The sequence below is a fragment of the Meriones unguiculatus genome, chromosome 3 (genome assembly GCF_030254825.1).
Source record: "Meriones unguiculatus strain TT.TT164.6M chromosome 3, Bangor_MerUng_6.1, whole genome shotgun sequence".
Lineage (NCBI taxonomy): Eukaryota > Metazoa > Chordata > Mammalia > Rodentia > Muridae > Meriones > Meriones unguiculatus.
In genome coordinates this window covers 35,603,066-35,619,102 of record NC_083351.1, presented here as the reverse complement: position 1 = coordinate 35,619,102, position 16,037 = coordinate 35,603,066, and the positions used below count along the sequence as shown (strand labels likewise).

Genomic DNA, 16,037 nt, shown 5'->3' with positions numbered 1-16,037 from the left:
AGCCAGCACAGAATGGGATAGACGAAGCGCGCATCTCACCACAGAACCTTTTTCAGGGGAGCAGCATCACACAGGACTAGGATCACAGAACCTACACTAGGAAACAATCCTCCCACTCATTACCAAGCACTCTCTGGCTACCTGCAATGCTCCTGAGACCCAGTCACCTCTGGGCTGCAGACAGGCGGCTAACAATTTTCCTGGTCTCACAGGAGGCTGAGGCAGAAGAAAGGAATGTGCTCGGTGAGTTCCACACCCCAGCTGGAGCACAATGTCCACACCACAAGTTTATTCTCCCTGAGGACTGAGTGCCTCATCACAGAAGGCCCAGCACTGCCACCAAGCCCTCCTGTGAAAGGCCTCTGGACACACAGGGACGGAAGGGAGGGATCCGCCAGAGGCATCCAGCTTGGAGAGGTAGAAGGGAGTCAGGCAGTTGTAACGGGGGAACAACAAATGAGTTGTTGCTTTGAGTGTCTCCTGAATGAAGCAAGAAAGATAAGGATCTTAAAGGATTGTGGGTAGCTCAACGGAGAACCTTGAAAAAGGAACCACCCCCCCAAAAAAAATGTTTAAATTTCATCCTATAAGAAACAGGCAATGCTAGGCCTGATTGTGCAGGCCTTTAATTCAAGGTGCTTCTACCTTGAGAGATAGAAGCAGGCAGATCTCTGTGAGTTCAAGACCAGCCTGGTCTACATAGTGAGATTCTATCTCAAAAAAGAGTAAGGGAATAAAGGGAAGGAAGAAGAGAAGGAGGGAGAGAAAGAAAGGAGGAAGGAAGAGATGGCTCAGGAGGTAAAGGCACCTGCCACCAAACCTGAGGACCTGAGTTTGATGCCCAGGATTCATACACGCACACATGTACATACGTGTGAGCATACACACACACACACACACACATACAATAATACAAGTGAACGGGGCCACTTGACATGCACATTGTGTCTGCTTTGCAGAACAACAGCAGTGGCTTCCCCACACGGGGCCTATGACCTCCCTAGCCAGAGGCTTTGACCAGGCTCTCAGTAACAGGCCTGAACTCCGCCCTGTGAGGAAGGCATCAAATCCAATCTGAACTGGAAGCTAGAGCTGTCTTAACAGTATGGGGGACTCGAGGGGGCTCTTCCTGAGCGATTCTATGCAGTCAAAGGTTGATGGGGAGGGAGAAACTTCTTTTTCAGTCATGCAGCCTCTGGTAAGGGGCCCTTGTTCCTGTAAAACAGTGTGCCCCTGTGAAAAACCCTAACGAAACTCAGTGGAACACACACACACACACGCATAAATAAAAATGAAAATAGATGTGGGTATATATGGGAAGAAGGGGGTCAGTGAGAGGGGACGAAAAGGGGGAAGTGTGGGGGGATACGATCAAATGCATCATGGGCACATACGAAAAAACATAATGGAGAGCTGGAGAGAGGACTCCAAGGTTAAGAGCACTGGCTGCTCTTCCAGAGGTCCTGGGTTCAATTCCCCACAACCACATGGTGGCTCACAACCATCTGTGATCCCAGTTCCAAGGGATCTGATCAGGCCTCTTTCTGGCCTCTAAGGGTACTGCACATAGTATAGACATACATGCAGGCAAAACCCCTACACACTTACAGCATGGAGGCCATCCAAGGTCTTTGAGTGGGAGTGAGAATGGTCGTAAATAAGCCACTCTGAAGTCACTGTCTGAGCCTCGTGTTTTGTCTGTAAAATGTGGCTGATTTCACAGGCCTTATCACACCTCCATAGTGAGGCTCAGCCATCCTGAGCTCAGGCGCAGAGCCTGTAGCAAGCTTACGGAACAGCTGCCCCAGCTCCTTCAGGGGGATGCCTCTCAGTAACACCTGGCACTTGCCACTTCAACTCGGCTGCAGGACCAGATGGGAAATCCCAGATGAAAACAAAAGCTTTGAAATTTTATTTTAAAGTTCTCTTTAGCAGCCACATCGGAGCTGTGTGGGAAAGAAACAGCTGCCAGAAACAAGGACACGAAAGAATATAAACTCTTACATTAAGTGCCCAGAAAGTGCATAAGATGTGTGTAAAAGTATTTGAGAGGATGTCTTTGTGAACGTGTGTGTGTGTGTGTGTGTGTGTGTGTGTGTGTGTGTGTGTGTGTGTGAAAGAGAGAGACAGAGACAGATAGCATTTGGGGTGAGTGTGACTGTCTATGTGGGTGCATGTTGGGGCCAGAGAAAGTATAAGGAAAGACATTCCACCCAAACTGCTGGCTGAGTTACTTGTCCTATCTCTCTGCCTATGGCAGACAGAGCAGGTCAGGGACAGCAAGCCCCAGTCCTTCCACAGCAGGCACTCTCTCCCACAGCGACAGCAAGCCTCTCCAGACAGGTCCCTCCGCTAGCCCAGGAGCCTTACCGGGCTGAGCTGTCCCGGGAGCGCCGAAGCCATCTTGCCACCATTTGTTCTATTCTGCGTGCTTTCCGAGTCTGGGATAAACTGCCCTCCAGCTCTTCCATTTACCTAAACGGTATCAATGAAAGAAGAACCTGTAATGAGGACTCTGCCACACCCACGTGACGCCTTCCACGCCCACCCATCTGAAGGCCCACTGAGCGAATAGTTCCCCTTCCAGCTGACCTCTTCACAGTCCACAGAACAAACACTTCAGCATCCCCTGCCTGAAGAGTCCTGGCTTGTGGTAAACAGAATGCCTTTGTGTCTGACAAAGGTAAAGAAAGGTCAGGGTTCAACCTGAGTTGCCACCAGGACCTGCCAGCATGTGGCAGCATTCGGCATTCTTTCCAGATGTTTTGCTTGGTTTTGTTACTCTGAGATAAGGGCTTGCTATGTGCTCAGGCTGGTCTTGAACCTCCTGACTCATCCTCCAAGTGCTGGATTTACAAGTATTCACCATCACACTTGTTTGACAGATTTTTTTTTAAGATGTATTTGTTTCATCTTATCTGTAGGAACGTTTTGCCTCCCTGTACGTACTCACAATACACGTGTGTCTTTGCGCCTGCAGAGGCCAGAAGAGAGCGTTGGACCCACTTAAACTGGAGTTAGAGATGGTTGTGAGCCACCACTCGGGTGTCGGGAGTCAAACCTCCGGAGGAGAAACCAGTGCTGTTCTGAGATACCTCGTTAGCCCACGGCAGCACATTTAGTCACATGATTGGGAATAGTCTCCTGAGTGCTGTTTTTGCTCAGCATTTTATATTTAATTTTGAAATAGGTAATTTACCTGCATAATTCCATACCAGCCTATGAAAGAGATATACAGGCGTTGTACTGTGAGCTAAAAATTGTGGGGAGGCATGCTGGGGGGGGGGTGTTGCTCGGTTGGTGGAGTGCTAAGCGTTCAAGAAGCCTCGGGTTAAATTCCCAGCGCTTCCTACACTGGGCATGACGGTGCGATCCTGTAATCCTAAGACCCAGGCGGCGGAGGCAGAGGGATCAGAAGTAGAATTTTATCTTCAACCATGAGGCAAGTTTGAGGCCAACCTGGGCTACATGAGACCCTGTCTTGGAAAAACATTGTAAAGACAGTAACAGTCTTCTTACCATAGTAAAAAAAAACAAAACAAAAACAAAAACCTACTCAGAGAGTGGCCCCTCCACCCAGCTCCAGAGCCCATGCTATTCTCTCTCCTTCTGAATTTCCTTCTGCTGTGCAAGGAAATACAAATAAAGGTTTTATACTTTTTATTCTAAAGGTCAGCACACCATGTACATTGTTCTGCACCAGGCTTTTTTTTTTCTTCTCTTTTGACTATGTACCCTTGACACCTTCCTACAATCAGTACAGAGATTCATTCTTCATTCTTTTTGACAACTGATTGTTTCACTGTATGGATTGTACTGTAGCCTAAAAAGCAGTCCTCTGTTGATAGACATTTGGGTTAGTGCCAGTTTTTTGCTATTATAAACAATACTCAATGAGTTACATAGTACATATATCATTTCTGCATGTACCAAATTATATATCTGGATAGATTCCCTATTGATAGGTCAAAAGTCACATGCATTTGTGCTTTGATAAATGTTGTCAGGTCACCAAGAAAAGAGATATATGCTTGAAGATTAATGTTTCATAAATCAATGTATATTGATATTTCTAATGTCTAATCTAGTTCACTTTAAAAAATGCTGGTCTCAATTCACCAAAGCAATTTCATCATAACCCAATAAACAACTACACAAAATAAAAATACAACAGCGGAACATAAAATTGGATACAAAGCAAATGAAAATGAATTATAGGAGATTATGCTGTTTAACACCACACAATTGCTCAAGAAAACCTTGGAGACGAGGAGAAGTTATTAAGAAAAAGTAAGCCATGCAAGATGTAAGCCCCTAGAAGGCTCAAAAAAAGGCTGTTTTTTGAGATCTCAAAAAACAGCTACCACATAGATTTGTAAAAGAGCTTCACTCCTGCCCTGTCCCAAAACCGCCATCATAGACAGCTCAAAGGTGAGTTTTCACAAATCTTTAAGATGAGGTTCATCCTGGCAGATTACTTCAGTTTTGTTTCACATCAACTTTTTATTTTGAGAGCTGGGATGTAGCTCAACCAGGAAACCACTTGCCTAGTGTTGTTGCTGGGGGTTGGTCTGACGCTTATATTTTGATGCTAATTACTGGCCTTCAGGATCTGGTTACTGCCTTACCCCAGGTAAACCTTCCTAAGACATTTTTCCTGAATGGTTGATTAAGAGGCCTAAAACCCTTTTAGGCAGGGCAGAATGGGGTAGGCGGGGCTAAGGTTCCTGGGCTTTTAGGGATTCAGGGAAGGACACAGACAGATGGGAGGAAAGACTCCCCGGATGGCATGAATAGAAAAAGCGACCCAGATGAAGGATAAGCAAGTATTTTTAAGACTACGGAGGGGAGGCAGCCCAAATAGGAGTGGTTAAGGCAGATGGCATCGGACGGGGGCTAGGCGGTGGAAGGCGAGGTTGAGGTAGTTTCAGAGAAAATATCTGCCCAGCCCAAGGTGTTATAAGGCAATTACAAAATCTGACAGGTGTCTGTGTCTTATAAATTGTGATAGCGGGTTAAATAATTCTGCCGAAACAATTGTAGGGCTAATAATGAATGATATTTAGCCCAACATTGTTTTGGTTTACAACGCCAGCATGCACAGGGCCTTGAGTCCAATTTCACATACACCAGGTATGGCGGCACAAGCCTAGGATCCTAAGTTCAGGTTCAAAACCATCCCTGGCTACACAGTAAGTTTAAGGCCAAACAGGGCTGCATGATAGCCTGTCTCAAAATACATGTGCACCCACATGCATGCATGCATGCACACACACGGACACCCCCCTCCAAACAGAAACCTCACTTTTTACTTAGGAGCAATTTGGGATGTATAAAAAGTTGTAAAGATAGCACAGAATTACTACATGTACTGTACTCAGCTTTCTGGAAAATAACATCTTACATAATCTTTAATATGTTTGTTTGTTTTTTTTTTTTTTTTGCAAAATTAAGACATTAAAATCAGCACAATACTATTAACCAAACTGTAGGCGATATTAAAAAATCTCACCAGTTTCCCCAATGTTCCTTTTCTATCCCAGGATCCTATTTGCATTTAGCCACTTCAATTTTTCGCAATGCTATTTCAGCTATTCTAGAGCATAAAAAAGGAAAGTTTCCAATTGGTAAGGCCAGGATGATACAAACATCGGTTCTAGGTACTCTTTTATAACAAAGGTTATTTAATGTTCCCCTAACACAAAAATCACGTTGGCTTTCTGTGACACTTACAAGAGAAGCAAAAGAATGTAGGGCTTAGATTTCCTACAATACAGAATCAGGGAGGTAGATGTGCAGCGAAGTCCCTGGGCTACTGTTTCCAAAGGTAATAGCCTCTGTGAATTTGTCTAGAGGAGCAAGTTAGCTGGCAAGTTAAAGGACATGGGTATTAGCTGGGATCGTCTTTTTTGGGGCATCACACTTTCAAGGAACTAGGATGGTAAAGAGGCTTAAAATCAAGCCACATGACAACTCCCTGGGAACCAGAAAAGCCTGGGCTGGGGATGTGGGTGCATGCCTAATATGGGCAAGACCCTGGACTCCATTCCCTGCATGGAGGTGGGGGGGGCAATCTGAAAATGCTTATTAGACAAAACCTGGAGGTATCCTGCATCATCATGGTTCACGAATAGCCAAAAGGCCACTATGGACAGTGCATATCCCCCATGACTCTGGGATGGAGGGAGAGCCAAGGTTAAGGGGGAGGGGGTGCCATAGGGGAGGGGCCTTCAGTGCACACTCAGTCAAGACCTTTAGAGTGCTCCAGGGATGGGATGAGTTTTCTTAAGAATTTAGATTCTGGCCTGTGAAGGGACTTAAGCTGAATAATTGCTTGACTGTAAAAGAGATAATGCAAAGGAGGAGAGGGGAACTTTCAAGAAGTCAGGGTAGGAGTCTTCTGAACGCTTCAAGCCACGCCACCGGAAGCCTCCGAGAGATCTAGGAGCTGGGAGATCAGATACTTGCTGCCCTCTGTTTTAGGTTTAAATCTCCATCTCACCTTGTAGATTTGGAAGTTCTGAAGTCTCCACAGCATCACAGCTGTGACATTTCTCACCTGGTTTTAGTCTCTGAGGACTGGAGAGCAACGAGCAAGCTTTTGCTTCCCATTGAAGGTCATCCAACTGTGGCAGTTACTTACAGAGAGTCTTAAACTGCTGCCAAATACAGTTCAGCTAGCCGATTTCTATAACCGTATATGACTCTAATTAAAAGAATTAATTTGCATTATATATCTCCGCTGTGGGTAAGCCCGTGCCTTCATCTAGGGATCTCCAAAGACCAGGCAGATGGCTTTATCAACGAAGCCATTAAAAGCACTCCTGACTCAGCAAAGTCCAAGCAGGTCCATTTAAAGTCAAGAGAATGACCTGCTAATGGCTTCAACATTTGCCTGTGATGCTGGGCTAATGGAACAAAGGAAGATGCAGACAATCCCAAAACATTTAGGATCTCTGCTGCAGTCCCAATGCCAAGAATCATCCGGCCTCCGAAGGTTGGCCCCATCTCCTTGCACAGAAGTGTCTTTGCCTACAGCTGACTCCCACCCCTCTGTAGCTGTGGTCTCCTGCAGTAGCGTGACAGACAAATCTTCTACAAACACTCCTGGCCACCCGGCCCCTCTTCTATCGACCAGCCTCCTGATTCAAACATAAACCTCTTTAGGTTTCCTATGCCCAGGGCTAAGCATCCACCGTTCCTCTAGCAGATCCTTGCAATCCAGGGTGCTTTAGATCAGCCCTTCCTGGCCATAACCCAACCATTTTGCACAAATCCCTTAAATGCCCAAATTCCCAAGCAGAACCCATTCCTGGCTATATGGAATGAATAGGGCATGAAAAGGCATGTTCTTTCAAAATACCTTGCAAATGGACAGGTGGACTGAGTGTGAAAAGGTGACAGTCATCCCAATATTAAAGGTATGAACATCCAAAGAGGATCTGAGCAGTGGTGCTAAATAAAGGAGGAGTATCGGAGGGTGAAGATTTTCAGCTTGCAAACAGTAGGGACTAGAAGAGCAAAAGCAGCAGAGAAATGTAAAAATCATAGTAACAAAATTTATTTTTTTAACATATTTTTAAAGATTTATTTTTTTATGTCTATGAAATAGACATATACAACATATACACCTGTTTGCCAGAGGAGGGCATTAAATCCCAGGATAGATGGTTGGGAGCCACCATGTGTCACTGGGAATTGAACTCAGGACCTCTGAGAGAGCTGCCAGCCCATAACAAAATTTCCTGAGCTGAAAAATATGTTTCCAATATAAAGGACACAGACAGCAGTTCTCAGACATGCTTCAAGGAAGGCTCCTCACACACTAAGTTCTTGAGTTGCAAGAAAAGGGAGTTACCTTAAAATCTGTTTTGAAAAACAGAAAGAATGATCATCTGAAAGAGACTGGACTTGTATTTTTTATTTATTATTCCTGTGTATATGTGCACGCCCGTGTGTGGGCGATACCGTGTGGGGTATGGTGCTCCCATGGTGGTCAGGGGACAGCTGTGTCGTCTGACCTCCTCCACTTCTATGTGGGTCACTGGGATTAAACTCGGGGGCCAGCCTTGCACAGTGAGGCTGCGCCATCTTGCCACCACTAGGCTTGTTTGAAACATATTATAAAGATAGACACTCACTCTTCTTCTCTTTAGGGAAGGTAAAGCTTCTACAGACAATATTTCAGACTTCAGGTTCTGAAGATACACCTAGGTTATTCTGTGGTTTTTCTTTCTTTCGAAGAAAAAAGGTTTACGGCTGCGTAGTGGTGGCGCATGCCTTTGATCCCAGCGCTTGGGAAGCAGAGGCAGGCAAATATCTGAGTTTGAGGCCAGCCTGGTCTACAGGGTACATTCCAGGACAGCCAAGGCTACACAGAGGAACCCTGTCTCAAAAAAACCAAAACAACAACAACAAAAGTTTTTTTTGTTGTGTGTGTGAGCATGTTGTGCCTCCATGTATGTTTGTGCACCAGACACGGTGCCCACACAGGCCAGAAGACAGCACCGGATCCCCTGGAACCCGAGTTAACAAACAGTTGTAAACAGCCATGTAGGTGTTGGGAAGTGAACCTGAGCCTTCTAGAAGAGCAGCCAATGCTCTTAACTACTGAGAAGTATCCCACAAGCCTCATTCTGTGAGTTTTCAACCAATTAAGGAAGATCTTATATTACCTTGCTTGGACTTTCCCCACCACCACCATCATTTTTTTTTTCTTTCTTCCTATCATCAGCAACTTGAGTCCAAGAACCACAACATCTCTGTTTTCTCTCAGGACATGTCACCATAATAAATGTTGGTTGAACGAGTGAATGAGTTGTTCCCCAAGTAAACAAAATTAAAACAAAAGCAGAAAAAAAAAAGGCACGGAATTAAAATATCACTTGAGACCAAGTTAATAATGATTTTCTGGGAAATCGACAAAAATCCACAAACCTGTTATAAACTATTCTTAACAAAATGAGTAATGACGAATGCTGTACCTCAGTATGATGCAGGAGGTGACTTCCTGTTAGCAGTGTATCGTTCTAGCTGGCCCTGACTCCCAGACAAACAGAATCCTGGGTAACGATGTCAGCCTCGTGAAATGGTGTCTTCTAAGACTTCCCTATCAACTGCTGGGATGTAAATGACTCTGGTAAGAGCTCCCTACATCACCTGAGACACATTCCATGTGTGGTCTTCACGGACAATGTAAGAAAGAGAGGGAGATGAGGGGCACCGAGAGGTTGATGCTGGATGTGCTCAACACGCTGCTTGAAACATAGAAAGACCCTCTTCAGTCAGAACATGCTCTTGCAATGGACCCGGGCAGGTTCCCAGAACCCAGGGCAGGTGGCCCAGAGCTTCCCTCTAGCCTCCATGGACACCTGCACACACGTGGTCCATGCATTAAGCACATACACGTGAATGAGAGGGAGGTAGGAGAAGAGCCCCTCTATCAGAAGAGGCCAGCTTTCACACTGTGCTCTGCCCACAGGCAAAGGGGCCTGGCGCGGCAGCCAGCGTCTTGGCTCATTTATTCTATGGTTTCCACAAACTTGTTTAATCTTCAGCTCCATAAAGACTGATCAATTTCAACTTGATCTACTGAAACTAAAGGAATTCAATGCCCTTGTTCCTCCACGCAAAGAACGAGAAATAACAACAAAATGAAAACTAAGGAGTTCAAACTCTGTCCTCGGAATGAATAGAAAACATTCTTCAGCAGAGAAAATAGGAGTATACAACCAGGTTATCTTAACGATGCAAAGATAACCTTGGGTTTAAAATCAAACCAAGATTACACCTAAAAAAAACAATAGAGACCTCAATTTTACTCATGAATCACTCACACAATTTTGGAATAAGATCTAGGTTAAAAAATTAATAATTCCTCAAGTTGAGAAATAGATACATAAAGTTCATTTTATTACTTTCTCTGCTTTTGTTTACATTTAAAATTGTTATCCTTTTAAAAAAATCACGTCTTTAATCTTTACATTTTTATTATACATGGTTACCTAAAGCCATTTTCGTGCAAGTTTATGATGAATCTATTCCTGTCTTTATGAAATTATTCTTAATTAATGTTTTAAAATTTTTAAATTGCCAACCTACTCCAATAGCAGTACATGATAAGGAGTATATGGAATAATTAAGTCAGACTTATCATAAGAAATAAAACGTCAATTTAAGAAAAACTATTAATATATTTTATCTTACATATAGAAACAATAGAATATAAATGATTACATTGTAAGCTGTAGGTCATTTGTTACATGTAACCAACTTTCTTGCTTTAAACCTCCACATAGAAACACCATGTGATTCTATGTTATTTTGAAAAGAAAAATAGAAATATTTTGCTTAAAGGAGAAAAAAAATTTATAATATTTACTGCAGTGTTTGAGATGCTGGGGAATAACTGCAACATGGACAAGAAATGAGAAAGGGGATGGAGAAATGGCTCAGCAGTCAACAGTACTTCAGGCACCTCCACAGACCAAGGTTTGGTTCCCTGCATTCCCAGGGCCAACCACAACCATCTCTAACTCCAGCCCCCTCCACAAGCATCAGGCACTTACATGGTGCAGACATACGTGCAGACAAAACACCTATACACATAAAAAAAATTCTAAAAGTCTTTTGATGGGGCTGGAGAGATGGCTCAGAGGTTAGGAGCACTGGCTGCTCTTCCAGAGGTCCTGAGTTCAACTCCCAGCAACTACTTTGTCGCTAACAACCATCTATAATGAGAGCTGGTGCCCTCTTCTGGCATGCAGGCATACATGCAGGCAGAACACTGTATGCATAATAAATAAATAAATCTTTTTAAAAAAAAAAAAAAGAAAAGAAAAAAGAAAAAACAGGAGCACCACAGCCCAGGAAGAACTGACTGGGCAAGTGGAGGCCTGAGAATGCTCCCTTCTTAGAGAAATGCTCATTTCTTAGATAAAACTCAGGGACTCCTGGAGAGCGTGCTAAGCTCAGACCCGGGCACGTGGGCTGCTCTCTGTGTGGAAGTCACAAAGCCTGGTTTATCTTTGCTAACCTCACCAGGAATTTCTCCTCAGAAATGCTACCATCCCGGCGTTTTGCTTTTATTCCTCCAGGAGGAATTATCCCTACATTCCAACCTTTTTTGCACGCACATAACTCTGTCTTCTCTCAAAGACTCCTCTCATGACAAACTTGGGGGAGAGGGGTGTTTCCCGTGACTCTGGTGAAATACCCCAGAATACAGCTTAAGAGAAGATGGGTTTGTTTGGGCTCAGTTTCCAGAACAGGACTGCAGGTTCCCTTGCTATGAGCCTGTGAAAACACAGAGCAGGACTGTAGTGGAAGGCGCAGCAGCTGGTCACCTCGGTGAGAACAGAGTCCCTCTTTCCAGAGAACTCCTCTAGTGACAATTTAGCCCAAATAGGTTCCACCTTCCAATAAGGCCGATGTAGTCCACTGAGGGATTAACTCATTGATCAGGTTGGAACCCTTAGGACCCAGTCATTTGACAAAATACCCCGTGGCTAGAATGAAGGCTTCAATTTATAAGCCTTTTCAGGAGACACGGTATTCCAAGCCTACTGAGGAGAAACTAACATTTTTACCTACAGCTTCATTAGCTAATCTGAAGACAAACTGAGGCCTGGAGGGGATAAATAACTTCAAGTGGCTGAGGGATGCTAAGGCCTTCCGCTTCTACCGAATAATCCTCTATCCCTGTGCCCGTTGGCCCTTCTTGGGCCTGATCATGACTTCCCGTTTCTCTGGAAGTATTCTAATTGGATCTAACCTTCAAGCACACAGCTTGAGCCTCACCACCTTCAGGACGGTTTTCTGGCTGCTGGCCTCGTACATCTCAAGCGTCTCGCCCTCCATCTAGCTGGGACCAGCTCGTCTACACTCTTGCCTAGTGCTTTCTAACTTCATGTGGATTCCATCTTGTTTCTGTCCCCTGACCCATACCTAGCCTAGCAGAGCGCTTTGAGCCCTAAGCAGTGTTTGCTGAAAGAATAATGACAAGGACATGGATGCCTAAAACGCAATGGTAGGATCAGAATAAAGATAATTTAGTTATTTAAACTTCTAAACCCAAAGAAAAAGTTATTGGTAAATAGATTAGAGAAGCTCATACTAACCATTTGCCTTTCTTGTCTTCTTTAGAAGTCTTTAATTACATTGTATGTGTGGGTCAGAGAACAACTTCCAAGAGTCAGTGTTCTCCTCCTACCGTCTGGGTTCCAGGGATCAGGTCTGGATGGCCAGGCGCGCACTGCCACACCCAGCTTTGTGTATCTGTCTCTAAATACAAGTCACGGTTCTTTACAGTGGTCACAGCTTGTCAAGAGACAATGAGCTGCTGTCTCCTAATCAGCTGAATTTCTCAGAAGAAATTCAGACTGATTCGTCACCATCAGGAAAATGTAATTCTGGGAAAGGAAGGGACTCTGTCCTAGATCTTGTGCTTCTTCTCTAGCCCAGCTGCCACAGGACTCCATGATAGGACTCCATTTCCTGTCTCTTCCCTTGAAGGATCCCAGGCCACACAGGTCTGATACAAAATCAACCCATTCACAGGCCATCTTCGGCCATAAAAACAGTCCGGGAGAAGCTGACCAGTGTTGCTTCGCGTCCCGTGCGCCTGTGCTCCCTCTATCTTCCTTTCTTAGTCCGTCTTTCCAAGAGCTATCTCGCCCACACCTTCTATTTTACAGAAAAGGGCTTACGACACCTAACAGGAGTTTTACCATGGACCAAAGAGAAACCAGCGGCTCCCAGCGGGCTGGATAGGTTTCCTTGCCCCCGGTAGCATGAGTGGCAGACACAGTCCTTCCCTGCATCCTTTCCAGGGCTCATTTCCCACCTGATGCGGATGATAAGTTGTGTGATTAACTCCCACCTTACTCTTGGAGTGCCCTGGGCCCTGGCCATCAGTACCCTCAGTCATCCTACCCTGAACCAGGTGCGAATGACACAGGAGATGGCTCTTGAGAAAGCACCTAAGGGTCGCCGCAATCCGTGGCAGCATTCCTACATGACAGATGATCTCAAGCTGACTTTGTGGCCTTCTCCACATCAGCAGACTGCCAGACCACCATCCTGATAGCACACCGTAAACATGGAAATGACACTGTGGTGTGGCACCCTAAACAGTAACATTCACTGAGCCACGGGTTTGGTCAGGCTGCATGGCCTTTTCCCTAGTCACACAAAAATACATACGCAACAATTTAAACAGAAAATATCTGTTCCTGTTATCACCCCAAATCATCCTCTGTGCTGCAGGTACAAACACAAGTGTTCTTGGAAATGATGGTCAAGGGTGTCTTGGGACCACATGTTCCCCGGATTTCACATCTGCCTAACAAGATTGGGTATCTCAAAAAGAGCTGAGCCTCTTATCTGACTCATTGCAGATGGCCTCCGTGTGGCCCTCTGGGAGCTTCAAAGAGGCCGCAGCCAGCACTGATGGCAACCCAGGCTGTGTCTTTCTCCTGACAGCGATTTGGGGGCCTGGGCCCAGACCACTCCAAGAGGACGATGGGAAGTTGGTCACACAATTCATCCACCTTATCAGATGGACAATGAGCCCTGGAAAGGATGCAGGAAAGGGCTGACTTGAATATCAGTGTGGCCCGCACTTCACTTCAGCTGTGCTGGGGTCCCTGAGGCAACCCTCAGAGATAAAGGCAATTAAATGTCACTGTCAGATTACATGCAGCTGCATGTCTTCACCAGGTGAGGGAGGAGCAGAGCTCAGCATAGGGAGACACAGATCTGTAATCAGGCCCCTGCTGCTACCAGCTGGACCCAGGACCCACCCCATACCCTCCAATCTCAGTTTTTCTATCTGTAAAATGAAGGGTTTGTATGGATGAACCTTGAAAACATGATTTATTACAGGGGTGTTGGGTCCTCATCTCTCTGGGCTGGTGTTACAGGCACACTCAGCTGCTCAACAGTTTCCTACGTGAGTACTAGGGATTTGAACTCAGGTCTTCATGCTTGCATCACAGCCACAGCACTCTTACTTACTGAGCCATACCCCAAGCTTACAGTTTTTACCTGAAAATCCAGACTATAACTCTTTTCTGTACTAGGTATTGTTCTAGGGCTTGGGATATGTTAGGATTACCCTAATGGTGGCTCCAATCACACTAAGGCACAATAAAGGAATCTAGAAACGTTATAGAGTGTAAGTGTTGGGGACAGAGGCCAGTGTCGGCATCATCACGTGGAACTCATTTACTCTGAGATCTCTTCGTGAGTTCTCCAGTACACATCTCCGAGAGTCCGGGGGTTCTGCCCGTTTTCTAGCTCTGAGTCTGTACTCAGGTGCTTAGCCACCACAGACCTGAACAAACTTCGATTTGATCCTCCCGGAGTTGGCTCTAATTGCTACTCTCCACAGGTTCTTTTAAGAAACCTGATCAAGTCAGGAAGTGATGGTACACACTAATCCCAGCACTCGGGAGGCAGAGGCAGGCAGATCTCGGAGTTCGAGGCCAGCCTGGTCTACAGGGTGAGTTCCAGGACAGCCAAACCTACACAGAGAAACCCTGTCTCAAAAAAATAAAACAAGAAACATTGATGAGCAGCAGGATGCCAGATAGACACACTGTGGGGACACTGAGACCCTGCAGGCAGGATCCGCACAGTCCCTGGAGGCACCAAAGACACTAGTTACCTAATGCAGAGTAGAACAGAAAGGGTACTTGCTGGAGACCTCTACATTCTCCAAGCAGTTTCATAGGCATGGATGCTCTCATCATGACCCTTCTCCTTCCATTTGGGCTCAGAGCACTTCCTCAGTGACCCCTCATGCCAAGAGCACAGGGTTTGACACGTCCTGGTCCCCAACTCTCACTGACCATGCTACTAGGAAGTTATGTTAAAGGAAATGTGGGGGCTCCAAGGCCCAGCCAGCACTGAGCACCACTGGGGTAGAATGAACAGAGCTGAGGGAGAAATGGGGTGGACTGTCATGCTAGGTGCTGAAGAGCCACAGATGCCATGAAGGGAAGTGAGAAGAGATGGCCAGAGAAGCCTAAGGTACAAGAGACCATGCCAACAGTTTGGAGTGTTCTCAATACATTACACTTATTAAAATGACACCAATCCAGCAAGTCCCCTCGTTGGTACATACCCCCAAAGAACTGAAAACAAATGTTGAAGTGAAAACCTGTACATTGATGTTTATGGAGGAATATTTATAATAGTCAAATGGCAGAAAAAAGCCCAAAAGTACCTCAGTGAATAAATGAACAAATAAATCATGATGTAGCCATAAAATGGAATATGATTGAAGCCACTCAAAAGAATAAAGTACTGATCCATCCTATGACATGGATACATCTTGAAAACACACGGATTGGAAGAAGATAAAATCCTGTAGGTTTCCATTTATACTTAATGTCTAGAGTTGGCAAGCCTACATAGAAACAGAGAGCAGACTGCCATGGCCTGCCAGGGCCTGGCAGGAAGGAGGTACCAAAAAGTGCTGCTTAATGGGTACAGGATTTATCTGGGGAATGATGAAGACTTTCAACTAGAAAGTAGTAATGCTTATATAACACTTCAACTAGATCTAAAAGCCACCAAACATTAAGGTGGCTAGGGCTGGCTGGGCATGGTGGTACATGCCTGTAAGGTCAGCACTCAGGAGGCAGAGGCAGGTGGATCTCTGTGAGTTTGAGGCCAGGCTGATCTGAAAAGCGAGTCCAGGAAAGCCAAGGTTACACAAAGAAACCCTGTCTCAAAAAAAAAAAAAGCTAGGGCTAGAGATGGTTCAGCAGGTAAAGGTACCAAACCTGAAGACCTGCATTTGACCCTTGGGACTCACACGGTGGAAGGATAGAACTGACCCTCATGCACACATGTACACATCCCCACAGAGACAGAAAATGAAAGAGAACATGAGAGAATGAATAAAAGGTAAATTTATGCCACGCATTTTACTATTTCAAGAAGTATGTAACTGACCAGGTCAAATACACACGAGGGAGCCAACAAAGCCCATCCTGTAAGGAATCCCCAAATTTGGCAATCAGGACCTT

General features: G+C 45.2%; 1 protein-coding gene across 4 annotated transcripts in view; it reads right to left on the bottom strand.

Annotated features, from left to right (window-relative positions):
• The window catches only part of Frmpd1 (FERM and PDZ domain containing 1), a 151,212-nt gene that overhangs the window by 47,818 nt on the left and 87,357 nt on the right, over window positions 1-16,037 (bottom strand). For 3 of the 4 annotated variants that reach the window (XM_021653985.2, XM_021653984.2, XM_060379859.1), the window contains exon 2: window positions 2,371-2,475. The exons of the other annotated variant lie outside the window; for it this stretch is intronic. In XM_021653985.2, coding sequence (XP_021509660.1) covers window positions 2,371-2,471 — 101 coding nt within the window. In that variant the 5' untranslated portion in view covers window positions 2,472-2,475. The remainder of the gene's footprint in view (window positions 1-2,370; window positions 2,476-16,037) is intronic. 4 annotated transcript variants of the gene reach the window in all.